This window comes from Haemaphysalis longicornis, unplaced genomic scaffold (assembly GCF_048455015.1).
Source record: "Haemaphysalis longicornis isolate Haplotype H1 unplaced genomic scaffold, Haemaphysalis longicornis Haplotype H1 scaffold_1, whole genome shotgun sequence".
Classification (NCBI taxonomy): Eukaryota; Metazoa; Arthropoda; class Arachnida; order Ixodida; family Ixodidae; genus Haemaphysalis; species Haemaphysalis longicornis.
The window spans coordinates 442090356-442106240 of NW_027526203.1; the positions used below are offsets into that span (position 1 = coordinate 442090356).

Sequence of the window (15885 nt, forward strand, 5' to 3'; positions counted from 1 at the left end):
ATCCTTTGTATTCTATTCCCCCAATTTCGTTCTTCTTTGCCTGCCTTTTTTCGTCTGACAGTGAGCGCTTCGTTGGCATTTCCCCGGCTATAAGGTTCTCTGAACGGGCCCTTATTGCCGCCCCCTTGTACTTTTCTACTTCGATGGCTTCTATTTTTTCTTTTACACTGCGCATGTCAGCCATAAACAGACCGGGCATTTTTGTCTCCTCATCTGTCAGCTGTTTAAGCAAGTTGCGTAAATCCTTCTCTTGTTTTCTTTCTTCACGTCGAATTTCAGTAGAACGCTCAATAGCTACAATCTTCACTTCTTGCTTAAAGCACTCCCACTTCTCGATACAGTTCTTGCCTTCGGTGTGAAAAAGTTCATCTCGCTCTGCGTTAATCATGGAAAGAAACTTGTCATCCTTAAGGAGCTTTTCATTTAATTTCCAAAGGGTCCAGTTAAACTTTTCCCTGCTTTGTTTTTTGCCTCCGACACGCGCGGTAACCAAACAATGATCTGAAAACGAGACGGGTTCGACTGAATAATCATTGCACGAGGGGCCTAGCTCTGCCGACACATAAATCCTATCTAATCTGGCATGGCTAGCTCCTTGAAAATGTGTGAATTTTGCCGCGCATGTAGCATTTGCGAAGCACGCAACGTCCTCGAGTAACAAGCGGCTGATGTTTTCCAACAAAAATATAGCACTTGGATCAGAGGGGGCGTTTTCGTTCGAACGGTCCTCTTGCCTGCAAACACAGTTAAAATCACCGAGAAAAATAAGCTTCCTGTCACACTCGAGAAGTTTAACTATATCCTCAAAAAAAATACGGCGTTCTTTGGGCTTTGTGGGCGCATAGACACACACAACTCTAAAAGGCTGTTGGTGATACACGAAATCACAGCAGACGAAACGGCCCTCTGAGCAGGCCTTAACGCTTTCAACCACGAAGTTTTTCGCCTTTCTTATAAACAAGCAACAGCCTCCAGAAGTTCCAGTCGCATGGCTAACGCACACGTCATACGCATCAAGGAATGGTTGCACCATGGTGTCTGTATGTTGCTCGGATTCAATTTTAGTTTCTTGTACGGCTAGCAAATCAATTTGCATTTCCTTCATTAGCTTCCGAAGCTGAAGTTGACGCTTCCTTGAACCAAGGCCTCGTACATTTAGCGTCGCTACTTGGAGGGGTGTATCGGCTGTCACCGATAATGAGTTACACACAGACACCATGATTTACATTTTAGCGGGAAACACAAGACTCAGTGCTTCTTAAAACGCGTCGCGGACTGTGACCGCGGTTGGTGCGATTCAAACTTGCCCTTTTTTTTTGTTGATATTTTCCATTCCTTCTCTAGGCGGGCGAGGCGTCGCTCTTCGCTCAATGTTGCATCCCGGCGTCGCTTTGCCGACTCGTCTCGAAGTCCGGTGTTCTGTGCCTTCGTGCTCTCGTCCTCCGTTAGATACTCTCCGCTATGCAGTGTCCGTGTGGAAACACATGAGTGCTGGCTCACTGCGTCGTCGTCGTCCGCGCTGTCTTCGTGCTGCTGCTCGATGGGTGCGTCCTCCTCAGTGGCCTCGGGTGTACTTGCAACCCAGTCGCTGGTCTGTGGCTTGAGCTGTGACCCGTTGGCGGTTTGCTCCTCGCTTACTTTTGCAGTGTCAAGGGGCGTTTGGTCGCCAGCCCCGTTCACTCGGTTTACGGCGTTCTCCGTCGCTGCCGCGGCCAAAGCTGTCGACGCCGCTGCCCTCTCCGCTTCTTCGTCATCCATGACTTCAGGATGTACTTCCGGTTCATCAGCAGGGCCGGTGACATTGGCGTAGGTCCTTACACATTCGTCTGAGAGGTGGCCAAAAAGCTTACACTTCGAGCACCTCGGTGTTCGGCACTCTTTTCGCATGTGTCCTCTACGCTTGCACCGCAGACACTGAGGCGCACGACCCGGCACGACGACAAGAACGGAGCCTCCGTAGAACTTGAACAGGTGGGGCAAATCGTCGGTGGTGAAGTCCTCACGCAGAGTCATGCGGACGAGGCGTGTCGTCGACTCTGCAGTCTCAAAGCCGGCTGCCCCCCATGCGTCTTGGCGAACGTCCTTCACTTCACCAAACTCTGTGAACACCCTGCGTATCGAGGCATCCGGAACGTGAAAGGGTACCCAATGTAGCTTGATGGTAACTTCTTGTTGAATGGGGTCTATGACGGCGCAGTAACGCCCCTTCACTTTCAGTCCTCCTGCGTCCACCAGCCGTTGGCGCGCCTCCGGTGTCTTCAGCTTTATCAGCCAGACATGGCCCATTTGAAAGGGCCCTATTCCTGCGATGTCCTTGAGCACGCCCATTTCTTGTAAAGGCGTGCGAAAGTCCTCAATCCGGTATGGTCTCCCACCAAGGTCACAGTGAAGAATTAAACAAGCTTTCATCGAGTCTTCCGACGATATCGTCGGCAGCAAAAACCTGTAGCCCGAAGGCGCAGAAGGAAACCGTTCACCGCGGCCGGACATGGCCGCTGAAACGCCTGGCGCGGAGCCAGCCATCCGCACGTCCGTTCGCTGAGCGCGCGTCCGTTTTGCACGGAAGCCACGCTGATATCAGTGTGAGTAACGCGCCTTATATCTTTAACGCATTCAAACTACGTCGTCAGCGGCGTGCGTTGGCGACTCAGCGGCGTTATAGCGGCTTGATAACTGCGTGGTGTACACGTGATACTACAAACCCGATGGAAGAGATGGAAGAGAAGGCGGCGAGGCGGTGGGCTGCGGGGGCCGAGCGCAAGCGCCGCAAGCGGGCCGACAACCGTGCATTCGCACTTTCACATTCTCCCCCTCGGGGAAATGCGGGGGAATTTTTTTGTTTGGGGCTCGTCCTGGGAAAGGACAAGTAGGACGAATCTTTTTCGAAGAGTACGCGAAGGCGGTCTATCGCTCTCGCATCTTTTTTTAAGACAAGTGATGAATCGTTTTTATTTCTTGCGTGAGGTAAAGGACCCCTTCCTGCGCACTTTCATTCAAGTCATGTTAGGTAGACTACTGCCCCAATTCATTATTACATCATGTTTTCAAAGCTACAGCGGAGGAGTACACGGGTATTTAAAGGAAGTTGTGCAAGCGACTCAATTTCTGTGTGTACGCTTCTCGATGGAGTATTTGAGCTCTGTGTCGAAGAAACAGCGGTACAGGGACCTTGCTGAAATTTGTTTTCCGGTTCCTCTATACCGATCCATGTTTCCAGTGGGCCCCGGGCAGAACGTTTTGAAACGTGTAAAAGCTATGGCCATTCCTCCTGGTGTTAAAACATTTTTCTTTAAACTGTACTCTGGAGTGTTGCCAGTTAAAACATGGATGTTGGAGAAGGGTCTGTTGTGCCATGGGGAATGGACTGTTCTTTGTGTAAAAAGCCCGAGACGGTGGAACATGTTCTTTTTTTTGGGGGGGTAGTTGGGACGGGGTGTTTTTGTGGGACGTTCTTCAGCGAACATTAGAAAAGGAGTTTCCGTTGAGCCCTTATGGCATCCGGTTTTTGGCAGTGCAGAACGATAATGGAGTGCCTTACGACCTAGTGATGTTGCTGGTCCTCCATGGAATATGGAGGTCTCGAATGGCGGCTCGGCACTGTGCCGTAGACGGAAGGCCAGCAAGGCAGTATTTCTGTGAGAGTGCCCAACGTATTGCAGAAATGTGGAAGAGTAAACAATGTACTCCTGGATGGTTGCATGAATTTGAAAAGGTATTGTCTATGCCCCGTTTTTAGTTATGTAACGCTGGCTTGAGTGAAGTCAGCGATTTTATCATATGTACCGTTGTTTCTGGTTTTTGTTTAAAACCGGCAATAAAGAAAAAAAAAAAGCATGTTGGCCTAGGGGTATGATTATCGCTTAGGGTGCGATAAGTCCCGGGTTCAAATTCCGGACGAGCCCACTTATTTTGTTTTCATTTATGTCTCTCAATAAAATAGGCGCAAACACGCTGCCCCGCCGTCCTGGCTCGTTGGTCTAGGGGTATGATTCTCGCTTAGGGTACGTGAGGTCCCGGGTTCAAATCCCGGACGAGCCCATTTATTTTCTTCCTTGTTTTTATATCTCTCAATAAAATAGGGGCAACCACGCTGTACTGCCGTCCTGGCTCGTTGGTCTAGGGGTATGATTCTCGCTTAGGGTGCGAGGGGTCCCGAGTTCAAATCCCGGACGAGCCCGTTTATTTTCTTCCTTGTTTTTATTTATTTCTCTCAATAAAATAGGGGCAACCACGCTGCACTGCCGTCCTGGCTTGTTGGTCTAGGGGTATGATTCTCGCTTAGGGTGCGAGAGGTCCCGGGTTCAAATCCCGGACGAGCCCGTTTATTTTTTCCTTGTTTTCATTTATTTCTCTCAATAAAATAGGGGCAACCACGCTGTACTGCCGTCCTGGCTCGTTGGTCTAGGGGCCGATTCCACTTCCGGCTGCCAAGCTGTGAAGGTGCGGAAAGGATGAGCTCCGATAGCTCGTTATCGGCGGCCGCCGGCCGCGGTTTATCTGTTTCTTCGGACGAATACCGTGTTTTACTGCCTCCGCTGCCAACTGGAAATGCTGCGCTTAACACTGTGTTTTTGCACTGTGATGTGTCCGGGCGGCCATACCGCATCAACGACTTCGAAGACGAGATGGAACGACTAGGAGTGATCCAGGATGTGGCGTCGATTGGCGCCTATCAAATGAACCATGTGTGGGCTGTGTCGACGCACTCCGCGGCAGCCAAGCACCGCCTAGTTGCTGCGAAAGAACTTCGTATCAAGGGCAAGAAATGTCTCGTGCTCGACCCCAACGATGGCGAAATTCGCATCAAGATCCACTGGCTGCCGTACCAGCTTAGCGATGACGTCGTGTGGAAGGCCCTCGAGCCTTTCGGAAAAGTTGACCGCATCACAAGAGAGACTTGGCCAACAAGCAAGTTCAAGGGAGCCCAAACGTCGATAAGGTCAGTAACCATAACCTTGAAGAATGGGTACACGACCGAAACATTGCCGCATCAGCTGCGTATCCAGGGAGGCAATGCCCTTGTGATAGTGCCCGGACGATCGCCTTTGTGCCTGAGGTGCAAGAGGAATGGGCATATCAGAAAGAACTGCCGCATACCGCGGTGCTCCGAATGCCGGAGGTTCGGGCATGAGGCTCCGGATTGCCGGACGACCTACGCGATGGTCACGGGAGGCAAGAGTGAAGAGGAAGACACGGAAGCCGTTATGGATGAGGAAGAAACTGAGGAGGCAGCGGCCTCCCCCCCACTGCACGAAGACCAGCCGACGTTGGAGACAACGCAAAGCCCGCCTGTAGCTTCGCCACCTCCTGAGGTGTCAATGGAGGCGCCTCGGAAACCCGGAGAATACGGTGAGCCCGAAAAACACCCGCAAAACGAACTTTCTGTCAGCATGCCGACTACGTCGACCACAAAAGACAGCGTGATAGGCGTAGAGCCGCAATATGAAGTCTCGCGAGAACAGGCGAAGGAAACTGCGCTGTCAGGAAGGGAAGCGGAGGAAGTGACTGAATTTCCAGCCTTGTCGCCGATTGAACCAGAAGCAGAAGATGAACTAAATGAGGCGTCAGGAAGGAAAACCGCTCATGTAAAGAATAAGTGGAACGCGCCCACTAAAAGAAGGGCTCGCTTTAACCCCGCGCCACGCGTACCCATAGAAATACGACGTCGAAAGCGTTCCGTTTAACCGGCCAACGAAACTAGGCGCCCCATTCGCAAATAGAAAGAAAAGAAAAAGAATATTCCCGGCCGCGGCGGCCGCTTTTCTGATGGAGGCGAAAAGCAAAAACGCCCGTGTGTACGAGATTTCGGCGCACGTTAAAGATCCCCAGGTGGTCAAAATTAATCCGGAGCCCTCCACTACGGCGCGCCTCATCGCCTGCGTTGCGTCGGCGCGTTAAACCCTACAATCAATCAATCAATCAAAGAAAAAGAATCTATTTTTTGCAAATGCCCTTCCTAAAACTCGCAACCTTCAACTGTCTAAGCCTTGTAGCCCGTATGCGCAAGCAGTGGCTCTTAAACCAGCTTTTGCAGGAAAGAATCGACATAGCATTCCTTCAAGAAACAAAATTAGCCTCAAACGAGCAGCTAGATAGCGCGGCTCGATTCTTTCACAATCGCTTTCACTGTCACTTCTCGCCCGCGTGCGGGCGCAGCGCAGGAAGTGCAATCATGATAAGGAAAAGGCCGGCTTTAACCGTGTATCCGGAGTATGAAAGGGATCACAGCGGGCGTGTTTGCAGTGTCGATTTAATACTTCGTGGCGACCAATACAGGCTTATCTCAATCCATGCACCAAATGACCCGCCGCAACGGACAGAATATTTCACGAAGCTCAAGCAGTATCTTGACACCCCATGCCGCACCGTTCTCGCGGGTGACTTCAACTGCGTACTGCAGGCGCGTGACTGCTCAAAAAGGAGGCCAGCTGACCCCAGTTTGAGGGAGTTGCAAAAGCTCTTACGCGATTTTGACTTGCAGGACGTAGCAGATGGCACACCAGCCCTCGCCCCTGCATTCACGCACTGGCAGGGGGACTGCCATGCGCGACTAGATCGCGTGTACGTAACGAGTGAGCTTATGTGCATGAACGTCTCCTCCCGAGTAACGCCAGTGGCGTTCTCTAACCACGGCTTTGTCACTGTCACGTTTGAGAACGGCGACCACCGAAGGACCAAGCAAACTGCCAAACCTTCTTGGCAATTATGGAAACTTAACGAAAGCCTTTTAGACGAGGAGGATGTGGTCTCAGGGATCAAAGCTATAATCACGCAGGTACGAGAGCGGGGCGATGTAAACGCCATTGCGTGGGACGAATTGAAAGAAGAGTGCAAAATGTTTCTTGCGGCGAAAGGGCAGGAAAAAGCGGCGTTAAAAAGGGAAAGAAAAAACGTTTTAATGCGCACGCTTCGAAGTCTCATTGAAGCGGAAAATTCCGAACCGGGAAAGTTTATGACAGATATTAGAGAATGCAAAGGAAAGCTCCTATCAATTTTGGAAGCCCACTATAAAGGCGCTATGATTCGTTGTCGACTCGAAACACAACAGAGGGACGAGGAACCGATCAAGATTTTTAGAACGAAAGAAAGGCAACATGCTGCACGAAACAGAATAGAGGCGGTGCAAGATGGCGACGACATTCTTACCAGCCAAGACGACTTTGTAAGGGCGTTCACAGGGATGTACAAAAGTCTGTTCGAAGAGAAAGATGGCGTACATAGTCGGGGGTGCGCGTTTAATTATGCTGATCTGTTGCCAAAGGTCAGCGATGATATTACGGAGGAAACAAATGAAAGCATTTCCGAGTCTGAAATTGAATGGGTCATTAAAAAGCTGAAACCTAGGAAAACGCCCGGTATCGACGGCCTAGGAAGTGCATTCTACAAGAAGTTTGCATCGGATTTGGTGCCAATTCTTTGTTCCGTGTACGAAGACATACTGAAGCGGGATCTGATGCCTCCCTCCATGAGGCAAGGCCTGATGGTCCTAATCCTAAAAAAGCACTCCAACCGTGTCCCGACCCCGGGCGACTTTCGCCCCATCAGCCTTCAGACGACTGATTACAAATTGCTGGCAAAAATTATGGCGAAGCGACTCGACGTAGCGCTCAGTGAGGTCATAGGGGGCCACCAAGCATATGGTATCGAAGGGCGGCGCATCTCTGATAACCTGCACACAATGCGCGTGCTGTGTGAAACAACATCGGTACACGGAGACAAGGCCGTGGTGCTAAAGGTGGATTTAAGTAAGGCCTTCGACCGTGTTGATCACGAATTTCTTTTTGGGCTGCTTCAAGCTTGCAACATCGGGGAACGTCTTCTGAAGTACATCGCCGTTTGCAATAGGGAGGTGTCAACGCGCCTTGTCATCAACGGACAAACAACGGACAAGATACTCGTCAACAGGTCGGTGCGACAAGGATGTCCGCTGTCACCGATACTTTTCGCACTTTACCTTGAACCTCTCTGTCGTTCCATTCTGAACGACAATACTGTCGGTGGCGTCAGCCTGGCAGACGAGACCGTGAAAGTGCTCGCCTATGCTGATGATGTGACCCTCGTGTGTGCTTCCAAAGAGGAGATGCGCAGAGCGGTGCAACATGTGTCGGAATTCTGCAATGTGTCTGGTGCAAAAGTGAATCGTGACAAGTGTTCGGGTGCATGGTTGGGTGATTGGGACGCCAAGCCAACGAGCTTCTTGGACATGCAGTGGTCTGACCAAGTCGGCATGTATCTGGGCGTTTGTTTTGATACCACCAATCTGCAAAATGGACAAAACACCATCAGTCTAAACGGACTGGCAGCAAAAGTGCGTGCGTGGCATGGGAGAACCATACCACTTGGAAATCGTGCGTTTGTGTGCAACACAGTTTTCTTTCCTGCTGTTTGGTATGCTGCTCAAGTGATGCCATGCCTACCAGCCGATATGAATCGAGTGCATAGATTCTTTGCCACGTTTATTTGGGAGTCTCGCTTTGAACGAATGAGGAGGAGTAACCTGTTTCTAAGTTTAGCCAAAGGTGGTCTGGGATTGGTCAATGTTGAGGTAAAGCACAAAGTTCAGAGGTACCTTTTTTTTCGCAGGCAGAATACGCCTCTAATGTTGAACTCATTTGCTAAGCTGGGCTGTGGGTTTTTAAGAGACTGGCTTGAAGATGCGGGTGTAGGACCAAGGTCACGAGTGATAAAGTTTTACAGGGAGCTGGAACAGGCGGTGCGGTTTTTCAAAGAGAGGTTCTCACGGGACTACTTAATGGAAGTGAAAAGAAAATCACTGTACTGGTACACGGTTGACATGCTTTTTCCAGCTCCGCTCTACCGGTCACGAATGGATAGTACATTAGTGTCAGACATCTTGAAACGATTACCACGGCTTCCTGTTAAGGTCGCCGTTAAGGATTTTTTTATCAGGTTTCACGTGGAAGTTCTGCCGGTGAAGCCATGGCTGGCAAACAAAGGTTACTTTGTTCCGTGGTCAACCAACTGTGATCTCTGCCCTTACCCAGAATACCTTCAGCACGTGTTCCTCTTTTGCACGAATGCAGCGCATTTCTGGCATGAGGTTAGATCAGCATTTGGAATTTCTCTGTATCCACCTTGGAAGGATGTGAAGTTTCTCACAAGTGAGGAATTCCGAGATGACAAAGGTGTGGAAATTGTCCTGCTGTTGGGATTGTATGCAATTTGGCGGTCTCGCACGCATCACGTCCTTTGTTTGGAGGGAGCAAAGTCCGCGTGGACGCATTTTTGTGACGCGTTTGCCTACACCAGCTCTCTGTTAAAAAGTGCAGACGACGAGCTATCCAGCAAGTGGAAAGTAATGGTGGCGCAATTGCACAGACGCGTCCATCCGTGATTTCAAGATGAACCAGTGTATCTGTGTGTTGCACTTCGCTGAGTGTACTCTGTTATGTCAACGGTCTCTGATGTATAAAGGCAAAGACTGCCTTTTTACTATGTACATAGCACCCGATTTTAAAAAAAGCTTTAAAAAAAAAAAAAAAAGAGCACTGTCGTCCTGGCTCGTTGGTCTAGGGGTATGATTCTCGCTTAGGGTGCGAGAGGTCCCGGGTTCAAATCCCGGACGAGCCCATTTATTTTCTTCCTTGTTTTCATTTATTTCTCTCAATAAAATAGGGGCAACTACGCTGCAGTGTCGTCCTGGCTCGTTGGTCTAGGGGTATGATTCTCGCTTAGGGTGCGAGAGGTCCCGGGTTCAAATCCCGGACGAGCCCATTTATTTTCTTCCTTGTTTTCATTTATTTCTCTCAATAAAATAGGGGCAACCACGCAGCACTGTCGTCCTGGCTCGTTGGTCTAGGGGTATGATTCTCGCTTAGGGTGCGAGAGGTCCCGGGTTCAAATCCCGGACGAGCCCATTTATTTTCTTCCTTGTTTTCATTTATTTCTCTCAATAAAATAGGGGCAACCACGCAGCACTGTCGTCCTGGCTCGTTGGTCTGCCGAAGAATGCATGAAACCTGGCGAGTACAAAAATGACATACGAACAGTAAAGCAAAAACTTGAAGCGATAGACACAGAGCGGTACCGTGGCGCGCTTGTAAGGGCAAGGGCTGAAAAGATAACTGCGGGCGAGATGCCGTCCAAACGAGCCTTAGGCCTTGAAAAATGGCATGCGCGGCGCAATGACATCGTGGAAATAGAAAATAATGGAACAATTACTCGTGATACAAACATTATAGAAACTATCTTTTTTCAGTACTATAGTGAGCTCTTCGCAAAACATGAAGTTAATTGTGAAATATTTAAGCGAGATTTTCTGAAGTTAATGCCAAGATTAGATGAAGAAACAAAAGAATACTTGGAAGTCCCCATTTCTCTTGATGAAGTCGTGAAAGCTATAGAGAATCTAAATCCTGGAAAATCCCCTGGACCGGATGGTTTAACGGCTGCTTTTTATAAGAAATTTAAGAATGAAATTGCGCCGGTGCTGCAAATGGTTTTTAATGAGGCATACGATCTCGACGCACTACCCCCATCCTTCTCTACGTCACACACTGTACTGATCCCCAAAACGGACGATGCCGTCAAACTCAGAGATGTGAAATCTTACCGGCCTATATGCTTAACAAATGTAGACTATAAAATTTTAATGAAAGTATTAGCTAGTAGGCTCCAAACAGTAATGCAAGATATTGTAGGTTCACACCATACTTGTGGGATCAGAGGGCGGACTATATTCACGAATGTACATAAGGCGCGTTGTATTCTGGAGTGTTGTGATGCCACACAATCTGGGGTCGCAATGCTCCAGATTGACTTGGAGAAGGCTTTCGATCGTGTGCCGCACGATATCTTATTTCAAATTTTAGAGTACATTAATATCGGCAAAGTTAGTCGAAACGGAGTGCGTATGGCGTACAGTAAATGCACAACCCGTCTTATAGTTAATAAGGCAGCTGGAAAAAGAGTTCAGGTGCAGCGATCGGTGAGGCAAGGATGCCCGATATCCCCCCTCCTTTTCTGCATATATATTGAGACGTTTTGCTTAAGTGTCATTAAAAGCAGTAACATTCAAGGTTTTCGGTTGCAAATGACGGAAGTTCGACTACTAGCGTACGCGGATGACATTGCAGTATTCTGCACTACTAAAGAAAGCATTCTCGAGGTAGTACAAACCGTGAAACACTTTTGCTTAGCTAGCGGTAGTGCAGTAAACTGGTCTAAATGCTTAGGCTTTTGGCATGGCGAATGGCAGTCCACGCCAAGCGTTTTCGCCAACATCCAGTGGGTCACGAGTCCTGTTAAGCACCTGGGGGTGCCACTAGACAGTTATCAAGACAGTGACCCTTACTGGACCAAGCAACTCAAGGAACTTCGAGAAAAGACAGAGAAGTGGAAAGGATGGGGTTTATCAATGTTTGCGAGAGCCACAGTTTGCAATTTGTTTTTTATAAGCAAGCTGTGGTATGTAATGCAAGTTTTGCACTGTTCAAGGGCTAATATTCAGAAATTTCATCGTGTGTTCGCCGTGTTTATCTGGAGTTCATCATGGGAAAGAACGAACAGAACAAACCTCTTTCGGAAAGTGCGTGAAGGCGGACTTGGTTTATCGCACTTATTTTTAAGGCAAGTGGTCAATAGATTTCTGTTTCTTCGTGATGTTGAAGACGCGTTTCTTAGGACGGCTTGTCAGCTGCGACTTGGAAGACTTTTGCCTGGATTTGTTGTGAGCTCTGAGTACATGAGGGGAACTGTACGTGGATTTTTTAAGGAGGTGGTGTGGTCATACCGTTTTCTTTCAGCGCGTTTTTCTTTAGAGTACTTAAGCGGGGTGAGTCGGAAGAAACTGTACAAAGATATCGTCGAGAGTGTATTACCAGTGCCAATATACCGCAGCAAGTGTAATCTAAGGCCTGAGAGAGACGTACTTAAGCGAGTGAAAAGAATGACGGTCCCAGGTGGAGTGAAATCTTTCTTTTTTAAACTCCATACTGGAACATTGGAAGTAAAGACCTGGATGGAGGAAAAGGGATGGTTTGTGCCATGGGGTGTGCAGTGTTTTCTGTGTCGAAAGCCAGAAACAATTGAGCACGTGTTCTTGGACTGTTGGGGAGCGGTGTTCTTTTGGGACATCCTACAGCGAACACTCAAAAAAGATTTGCCTGTTGATGCTTACGGTATTAGGTTTTTGAACGTTGAAAATGAGGACGGTGTGCCGCTTGACACAATTATGCTGTATGGACTACATAGCATCTGGAGAAACAGGATGGCGGTACGCTACTCCGACCCAGATGCCAGGCTCATCAGACACTACTTCAAAGATTCAATAGGTTCTTTCGTGCAGATACTGAAACTTCAGCCCTCTAAACCCGAGTGGCTACCCACAATTGAAGCATTGCTGGTAATGAACGAATATTGAAATCACCCCGCTTGCCCAAGAAGGGCTGCAGTTCTAGTATTTGTATTGAGTATTGAGTGTACAGATTATCAGTTACGTGTGTCTTTGTTTTGTCATCCTGTCAAAGAAGGCAATAAAGAAAAAAAAATGGCTCGTTGGTCTAGGGGTATGATTCTCGCTTAGGGTGCGAGAGGTCCCGGGTTCAAATCCCGGACGAGCCCATTTATTTTCTTCCTTGTTTTCATTTATTTCTCTCAATAAAATAGGGGCAACCACGCTGCACTGTCGTCCTGGCTCGTTGGCCTAGGGGTATGATTCTCGCTTAGGGTGCGAGAAGTCCCGGGTTCAAATCCCGGACGAGCCCATTTGTTTTCTTCCTTGTTTTCATTTATTTCTCTCAATAAAATAGGGGCAACCACGCTGCACTGTCGTCCTGGCTCGTTGGTCTAGGGGTATGATTCTCGCTTAGGGTGCGAGAGGTCCCGGGTTCAAATCCCGGACGAGCCCATTTATTTTCTTCCTTGTTTTCATTTATTTCTCTCAATAAAATAGGGGCAACCACGCAGCACTATCGTCCTGGCTCGTTGGTCTAGGGGTATGATTCTCGCTTAGGGTGCGAGAGGTCCCGGGTTCAAATCCCGGACGAGCCCATTTATTTTCTTCCTTGCTTTCATTTATTTCTCTCAATAAAATAGGGGCAACCACGCAGCACTATCGTCCTGGCTCGTTGGTCTAGGGGTATGGTGCGTGCTCCAGGTGTTACACTGTTCGCGTGCGCATGTGCAGGCGTTGTACCGCGTTTTCGCCGTGTTGATTTGGGAGTCCACGTGGGAAAAAACAAGTCGAACGAACTTGTTTCGGCGCGTGCGTCGCGGGGGCCTTTCTTTGTCTCATTTGTTTTTGCGACAGGTTGTCAATCGTTTTCTCTTCCTTCGGGATGTACAAGACCCCTTTTTGCGTACTGTTTGCCAAATGAAGTTGTCTGTGGTGTTACCCGATTTTGTTATAGCGTCAGCACGTTTCCCTGTCTTGACAATGAAAGGATACTTCCGCGAAGTTGTTCAAGCGACCCAGTTTTTGCGTGCCCGCTTCACGATGGAATACCTATGTAGCGTCACGCGGAAAAAATTGTACAATGATCTCGTTGACTCTGTATTTCCAGTACCACTGCACCGGTCAGTGTACCGTGCAGGGCCAGGCCAGGATGTGCTTAAACGCGTGAAATCTATGGCGGTACCGCCATGGGTGAAAACGTTCTTTTTTAAGCTCCACGCGGGTGTCCTACCAGTCAAAACGTGGCAAAAAGAGAAAGGACTGTACGTTCCGTGGGGGGTTGACTGTTATCCGTGCAAAAAGCCGGAGACAGTAGAACACGTGTTTTTAGAATGTTGGGATGGAGACTCTTTTTTTGGGACGTGCTTCAGAGGACTTCGAAGAAAGATTTCCCTCTAGACGCCTACGGAATCAGGTTTATACCCATCGAGAATGACGGCGGGTTGCCGTATGATGTGGTGATGGTTTTGGCTCTGCACGGCATTTGGAATCTCGCATGGCTATACGCCACCGCGATGTTGATGCTAAGCGTTCCAAGGAATACTTTGGAGAAACTGTTCGTTTGATTGTAGAGGTTTGGAAGACTCAGCCTGACCCCCCGGAATGGCTTCCAGTAATGGAGTCGCTGACAAACCTTAAGCAGTTTTAGCCATTTCCTGCTAGCAAAAGACTGTTAGCAGTTTTATCAGTGTATGTTACAGCTTTTTGTACCTGTTTTCCTTGCTTTGTGTGCTTGTTCTCTGTCAGAGTGTGGCAATAAAGAAAAAAAAAGTTGGTCTAGGGGTATGATTCTCGCTTAGGGTGCGAGAGGTCCGGGTTCAAATCCCGGACGAGCCCATTTATTTTCTTCCTTGTTTTCATTTATTTCTCTCAATAAAATAGGGGCAACCACGCTGCACTGCCGTCCTGGCTCGTTGGTCTAGGATATGATTCTCGGTTTGGGTGCGAGAGGTCCCGGGTTCAAATCCCAGGCGAGCCTCATTTATTTTCTTCCTTGTTTTCATTTATTTCTCTCAATAAAATAGAGGCAACCACGCTGCTCTGCCGTCCTGGCTCGTTGGTCTCTACTACTTCCGGCCACCGTGGTGATCGGACGCAGGATGCAGGGCTCCCACGGAGCGGTTTTCAGCGGTCCATCCGGCCGCGGTACCAGGAATGAAGAAGCCGGCCAGGATTATTCTGTTGTTTTGCCTGCACTACCTACAGGGTCAGTTGTTTTAAATACTGTTTTTTTACATGCCGATGTGAAGGGGCGGCCCTACCGGGTTGAAGATTTCAGGGATGCCCTGCTGCAACAAGGCTTGTTCGGCGACGTGATAGCGCTCGGCGCTTATCAAATGAACCACATTTGGGCCGTCACATTTGCAAGCGCCGAAGCTACAAAAAAGATGGTGGGCGTGGCGGAGATGACTGTGAAGGGGCGGCGGTGCCTGGTCATTGACCCGGGCAACAGAGACCTGCGCATCAAGCTGCACTGGATCCTGCACAACGTTCCCGACGAAGAAGTAAAGGTAGCGTTTGCACCTTTTGGGCGAGTTACCGAAGTAACGAAGGAAAAGTGGAGGGTGGAAGGGTGCAGCAAGCAGTCCACCATGACGCGCGTGGCGGTTCTGAAGCTTAATGTGGGCGTTAAGCCCGAGGACATCCCGCATCAGCTGCGTATTGCCGGGGACTTGGCACTCGTCGTTGTTCCAGGGAGACCTCCGAAGTGCCTACGGTGCCAACGCGAGGGGCACGTCCGGAGGGAGTGTCAGGTACCCAAGTGCAACACTTGTCGGCGGTTTGGGCACGAATCTGCCGACTGTGTGAAGACGTATGCGGCAGTGGCCACGAATGTTGCCAAGGAGGATGGCTCGGAGATGATTATGGACGAGGAAGACTCCGAGGAAGCAGCCGGAGCTAAATGCAAGAGCACGGAAGCCGAGAGCACGGTGGAGCCACCGCCCGAAAAAGGTGGAGAAGGCGGAAATCCAGGAAGTGTCGAGTCGCCGAGTCGTCTCGAGCAGAGCCCTGGGAAGGGCACGTCTATCAAGGATGGTGCAACGACAGCTGGTGTGACAGTGTCAACTGCTACGCCAACTTTGGAAGGGGCAACAAGCGACGAGGAAATGGCTAACGCCGCTAGTGGTGTGAGAAAACGCAGTAGTAGTGAGTCGAACAGCCAAAGTGAAAACATGGAGGGGCCCCCGCTTAAAGCAACGTCACTACGAAGGGCAACGCTCAGGCCGAAGCCGAACGTTTCGACTGAACGTGTTCCGAGGTCAGCGAAAACTTGAAAGTGCTGTGTGAAGGGGGTGTGCGAAGAACGTTTCAGGCACGGCAGGCCAACTCGTACGCACTGGACGACCACGTAAGCTCTTCATTGAAACGTGGAGTGCTTCAGAGTAAGCGATGTATTTTCCAAACTAGGCTCTCCGTGTGGTTCTCACTTCGAGAAAAATGACTTTTAAAAAACCACTCCGCGTAGGCAC

The 15885-nt window shown here is 49.4% G+C and overlaps 2 protein-coding genes and 10 non-coding genes across 15 annotated transcripts in view; all 12 read left to right on the forward strand.

Moving 5' to 3' along the window:
• The window catches only part of LOC144155851 (uncharacterized), a 1021707-nt gene that overhangs the window by 937253 nt on the left and 68569 nt on the right, over positions 1 to 15885 (forward strand). The window lies entirely within an intron of this gene.
• Trnap-agg (transfer RNA proline (anticodon AGG)) lies at positions 3967 to 4038 on the forward strand. The gene has a single exon. It is a non-coding gene; the product is annotated as a tRNA-Pro (tRNA).
• Trnap-agg (transfer RNA proline (anticodon AGG)) lies at positions 4106 to 4177 on the forward strand. The gene has a single exon. It is a non-coding gene; the product is annotated as a tRNA-Pro (tRNA).
• Trnap-agg (transfer RNA proline (anticodon AGG)) lies at positions 4249 to 4320 on the forward strand. The gene has a single exon. It is a non-coding gene; the product is annotated as a tRNA-Pro (tRNA).
• LOC144155850 (uncharacterized) lies at positions 4433 to 5916 on the forward strand. Its single transcript, XM_077687530.1, has one exon. The coding sequence runs from the start codon at positions 4452 to 4454 to the stop codon at positions 5682 to 5684; it is 1233 nt and encodes a 410-aa protein (XP_077543656.1). The 5' UTR covers positions 4433 to 4451; the 3' UTR covers positions 5685 to 5916.
• Positions 9520 to 9591, forward strand: Trnap-agg (transfer RNA proline (anticodon AGG)). The gene has a single exon. It is a non-coding gene; the product is annotated as a tRNA-Pro (tRNA).
• Trnap-agg (transfer RNA proline (anticodon AGG)) lies at positions 9663 to 9734 on the forward strand. Its single transcript has one exon. It is a non-coding gene; the product is annotated as a tRNA-Pro (tRNA).
• On the forward strand, positions 9806 to 9877 carry Trnap-agg (transfer RNA proline (anticodon AGG)). The gene has a single exon. It is a non-coding gene; the product is annotated as a tRNA-Pro (tRNA).
• Trnap-agg (transfer RNA proline (anticodon AGG)) lies at positions 12511 to 12582 on the forward strand. Its single transcript has one exon. It is a non-coding gene; the product is annotated as a tRNA-Pro (tRNA).
• Trnap-agg (transfer RNA proline (anticodon AGG)) lies at positions 12654 to 12725 on the forward strand. Its single transcript has one exon. It is a non-coding gene; the product is annotated as a tRNA-Pro (tRNA).
• Trnap-agg (transfer RNA proline (anticodon AGG)) lies at positions 12797 to 12868 on the forward strand. Its single transcript has one exon. It is a non-coding gene; the product is annotated as a tRNA-Pro (tRNA).
• On the forward strand, positions 12940 to 13011 carry Trnap-agg (transfer RNA proline (anticodon AGG)). The gene has a single exon. It is a non-coding gene; the product is annotated as a tRNA-Pro (tRNA).

Excerpts from the sequence above, each read along its gene's own strand:
- LOC144155850 (XM_077687530.1), top strand. The coding sequence starts at position 4,452 with ATGAGCTCCGATAGCTCGTTATCGGCGGCCGCCGGCCGCGGTTTATCT.